Source organism: Myripristis murdjan, chromosome 11 (genome assembly GCF_902150065.1).
Source record: "Myripristis murdjan chromosome 11, fMyrMur1.1, whole genome shotgun sequence".
In the NCBI taxonomy this organism is placed as follows: Eukaryota; Metazoa; Chordata; class Actinopteri; order Holocentriformes; family Holocentridae; genus Myripristis; species Myripristis murdjan.
Genome location: NC_043990.1, coordinates 537,710 through 542,709, shown reverse-complemented (window position 1 = coordinate 542,709; position 5,000 = coordinate 537,710). Strand labels below are relative to the sequence as shown.

Genomic DNA, 5,000 nt, shown 5'->3' with positions numbered 1-5,000 from the left:
CAAAGAGAAAGACAGAGGTAGAGACAAAAGGCACAGGGAGTTGAATGTGACATTTAGTGCTGTGTGTGTGTGTGTGTGTGTGTGTGTGTGTGTGTGTGTGTGTGTGTGTGTGTGTGTGTGTGTTTTGTTTTGGAAAACAGAAGCGGTGATGCTATTAACAGCATTTCCACTTATATTGTTATCATCATGATCATAAGGTAATGTAAACTATCCCAACATATTCTAATTATGCAATAACAATAACAATAACATAAACAATAACATAAACAATAACAATAACAATAACAATAACATAAACAATAACAATAACAATTTGTAAATTTACCAACAAAAACACGTCAGTTGTGATGGATTATCAGGTGCAGGTGTTTTATTAGTTTCTGTTGTGTGCTGTGTTTGTCTCGCCGGGCTCTGTGTGTCCGTGGCCTGAAACAACGTTGTTGTCTTTGTTTAGATCTTGAAATAAAGAGTAACGGAGGTGGGAGGAGCTTCAGAGACACAAAGAGCCTCTGAAAGGAAACACTCAGGTTTCGCCGGGAGGTGGATCTGCCCGCCACATGGGACCAAAGAGACCGACTGCAGTTTGGTTCCTGTTTAACTGCTGGAGCCTTTAATGTCCTCAGGACGGGACAGGAGAGGCTGGAGGGAACGGGACAGGAGAGGCTGGAGGGAACGGGACAGGGGAGGCTGGAGGGAACGGGACAGGAGAGGCTGGAGGGAACGGGACAGGGGAGGCTGGAGGGAACGGGACAGGGGAGGCTGGAGGGAACGGGACAGGGGAGGCTGGAGGGCACGGGACAGGGGAGGCTGGAGGGAACGGGACAGGGGAGGCTGGAGGGAACGGGACAGGGGAGGCTGGAGGGAACGGGACAGGGGAGGCTGGAGGGAACGGGACAGGGGAGCTTACAGGTATAGCTGTGAATCATCGGCATAAAGTGACAGGATCTGTTATGGACTGATAATGAAACACAGGATCACAGACGCTTTTCCTCTCGCAGACAACAGACATCAAGCTGCAGGCTAAATAAACCAATAAATTCACCACATGGACTAAAGTCCACCTCCACCTGCAGGAGCTTCTCTGAGCTCCATCCTGAACCCAGAGGCTTTAATATGGAGAACAACTTCCACTCTTCTGCCAGATGTTGGAGTGTCTGTGGGAGTTTGTGCCAGATGTTGGAGTGTCTGTGGGAGTTTGTGCCAGATGTTGGAGTGTCTGTTGGAGTTTTGAGTCTCTGTGAGCTCAGACTCTGATGTTGGACCAGAGGGCCCGGCTCCCAGTCTGCGTTCTAGTTGATCCCAAAGGTGTTGGATGGGGTTGAGGGCGGGGCTCTGTGCGGGCCGCTCAACTTCTTCCACCCCAAACTCAGCCGGCCACGCCTTTATGGAGCTGCTCTGTGCACTGGGGCTCAGTCATGCTGGGACAGGAAAGGGCCTTCCTTCCCCAAACTGGTCCCACAGAGCTGGAAGCAGAGAATTGTCCAAAATGTGTCGGTGAGCTGAAGCGTTCAGATTTCCCTTCAGTGGAGCTGAGGGGCCGAGGCCGAGCCCAGAAACACCAGCCCACAGCGTGACCCCTCCTCCAGCAAACTGCACAGTCGGCACAATGCGCTCAGGCAGGGAACGTTCTCCTGGAGGCGGGGAACGTTCTCCTGGAGGAAGGGAACGTTCTCCTGGAGGCAGGGAACGTTCTCCTGGAGGCGGGGAATGTTCTCCTGGAGGCGGGGAACGTTCTCCTGGAGGAAGGGAACGTTCTCCTGGAGGCAGAGAATGTTCTCCTGGAGGCGGGGAACGTTCTCCTGGAGGCAGAGAACGTTCTCCTGGAGGCGGGGAACGTTCTCCTGGAGGCGGGGAACGTTCTCCTGGAGGCGGGGAACGTTCTCCTGGAGGCGGGGAACGTTCTCCTGGCGTTCCCCAAACCCAGACTGTCCATCAGACCGCCACAGAGAGAAGCCTGATTGGTCGCTCCACAGAACGCGTTTCCAGAGTCTGGCGGCGGCGTGGCTTTACACCGCTCCGTCCGCCACTCGGCGTCGTGCTCGGTGACGTGAGGCTGGCGTGCGGCCGCTCGGCGTCGTGCTCGGTGATGTGAGGCTGGCGTGCGGCCGCTCGGCGTCGTGCTCGGTGACGTGAGGCTGGCGTGCAGCCGCTCGGCCATGAAGCTCCCGGCTCAGTTTCTGTGCTGATGTTGATGCCAGAGGAGGTCTGGAGCTCTGCAGGTCCTGAGGCGGCAGAGCGTCGGACTCTTTTACGCTCTATGAGCCTCGGCGCTCGGCGACCCCGCTCTGTGACTTTACGTGGTGCCGCCCCCTGGTGGCCGAGTCGCTGTGGTTCCTAAAGGCTTCCACTTTGCAATAATCCCACTTCCAGCTGATGGTGGAATATCTGCAATAATCCCACTTCCAGCTGATGGTGGAATATCTGCAATAATCCCACTTCCAGCTGATGGTGGAATATCTAGGAGGGAAGAAAGTTGAGCAGCTGACTTGTTGCAGCGGTGGCTTCCTGTTCCATCACTATTCCAGCAGCACCTGAACTCAGTGAGCTCTTTAGAACCAGACGCTCTGTCACTGATGTTGGTAAAGGCAGACTGCAGGGCTGCTGCTGGAGGTTACACACCTGTGGGGGCGGGGCTGAAGGAAACACCTGGAACAGCGATGAGGAGCTCTGGTCTGATACTTGAGCTCTTCCTGTGTGGCCATGAGCTCCAGCCAATGAGAGCGCAGGACACGAGCTGAGCACGACATCACCAGACAAAGAGAGGAGGAGAGCCCCCGCAGTGTGTGTGTGTGTGTGTGTGTGTGTGTGTGTTTGTAGAAGGTGAGTAAGAGCACATTGTACTAAATGGCTAACAGGTGGGCGGGGCCAGGTGAGCCATTGCTAGGCAACAAGATGCTGAAAAAATGAATTCTTGCTTCATCTGAAGCAGCAAAATGGTGACGAGTAAAAAAAAAAACACAGCAGAGACTAGGTGTGTGTGTGTGTGTGTGTGTGTGTGTGTGTGTGCGTGTGTGTGTGTGTGTGTGTGTGTGATAAACAATCCATCCCTGCTAATAAGTGATAACTCTTAATGTAAATGTTTTACTTAGAGAGAACCTCTGCAGGGAGAGAGCACATGAGTGTGTGTGTGTGTGTGTGTGTGTGTGTGCGTGTGTGTGTGTGTGTGCGTGTTTGTGGGCATATGCGTGTGTGTGTGTGTGTGTGTCTGTCAATATGGTAGGTACCATCACCCTGTCTCCATGGCGACGAGTTTAACCAGTGAAAAAAGAATTCATTTCTTCTTTTCTCGCTCTGCACTGAATTCCTGCCTCCAGTAAAACACACACACACACACACACACACACACACACACACACACACACACACACACACACACACACACACAGGCCGGTGCGCTGTCTTAATTAAAGATGTTGATCTAACGCTGGAGGAGGAGAACAAAGAGGGAGGAAGAGTAATGACGAGGAGACGAGGAGACAAGGAAACAAAGAAGGGATGAGACAAGGACATGAAGGAGACAAGGAAACAAGGAAGCAAGGGTACAAGGAGACAAGGACATAAAGGAGATGAGGAGACACTCAGGGGCCCCGGTGTCGTGTGACGGCCCCGTGTGTGTTGGGGGGGCGGGGCCTGAAGGCTCCAACCTCTCCTGCACAGTATGGAGTAACACGCACACACACACACACACACACACACACACACACACACACTGACCGCGGCCCTGCTGGCTGATGTCGTGGAGCAGCTCCTGGTAGCTGAGCTTGTCGGCGTCGATGACGTGGTCGTTGATGGTGACGTTGGCGGCGCCCAGCTCCTCGTACAGCCCCTCCACGGCGAAGTAGCACGGCCGGTCGTCGTTGGCGTCCTTGTTGTCGCTGAAGATGAGCATGGCGTGCCGCCGCCAGCCGAAGTGCTCGTGGATCTTGACGCCCAGCTCGCCCAGCTTCTTGTGGGTGGGGCCCGTGTTGGTGACCGCCGCGTATTTGTCGAAGCCGACGGCCCGCGCGCCGGCCGTCACCATGGGAACGTCCCAGTGCGTGGTGAAGCGGGCGACGGGCGAGGAGGAGTAGTCGCAGCCGGGGCCGATGAAGGCCCAGGGGTCGTGGGACAGCTTGAGGTCGACGGCCACCAGCGGCGCCATGGAGTCGGAGCAGAAGCCGTCGCGGTTCTCCGAGCTGCGGAACACCAGGCGCAGGGCGAGGCCCGGCAGCAGCCGCGGGTCGGCGTTCACCCGCTCCACCGCCCGGTACAGAGCCGGCGCCACGCGAGGCCACGCCCACGCATAGGCCACGTTGGTCAGGGGCAAGATGGCCGCCAGCGTCACGTTCTGCGGCTCCTCCCCCTCGTCGCCGAAGAACAAGGAGTCAGACGAGGAGGTGAGGAAGACGAGGGAGAGGAAGAGGAGCGGCGAGGTGTGGCGCCACCTGAGGGGCATGATGGGAAGACTGGAACCGGATGGGACCGGATGGGACCAGATGGGACCGGATGGGACCGGATGGGACCGGATGGGACCGGATCTGACCGGATCTGACCGGATTGGACCAGATGGGACCGGATGGGACCGGATGGGACCGGATGGGACCGGATGGGACTTGATGGGACCGGATGGGACCGGTCTGTCAGACGGAGCTCCTGAGGAAACAAGACGAAGGCAGAGTGAGAGGCAGTGAAGGCATCACGACTTTACTGTCATCAACAAAATCTGTGATGAAAACAGAGGATCATGGGATACGACATAAATCCTATAGAGACCTACAGAAGTGTGTGTGTGTGTGTGTGTGTGTGTGTGTGTGTGTGAATCTTCACACACACTGCTGCTGGTTGAGAGCTGCTGCCTGTTCTAAAGGGGCAGTTCACCCAAAACAAGGCTAAACATTTCGAGTTGTTTTCATCTGGAGCGTCTCGCAGGACAAACGGTCCAGCAGAGTGGACCGTCGACCCGACTCCGCCCACCTGACCCCGCCCACCTGACTCCGCCCACCTGACTCCGCCCACCCGAC

At 55.9% G+C, this 5,000-nt stretch overlaps 1 protein-coding gene across 1 annotated transcript in view; it reads right to left on the bottom strand.

The window, feature by feature from the left end:
* Nucleotides 1-4,490, bottom strand: part of npr1a (natriuretic peptide receptor 1a) — a 68,737-nt gene extending 64,247 nt beyond the window's left edge. The window contains exon 1 of the mRNA XM_030064302.1: nt 3,715-4,490. Coding sequence (XP_029920162.1) covers nt 3,715-4,435 — 721 coding nt within the window. The 5' untranslated portion in view covers nt 4,436-4,490. The remainder of the gene's footprint in view (nt 1-3,714) is intronic.
* Between the last annotated feature and the right edge of the window lie 510 nt (nt 4,491-5,000).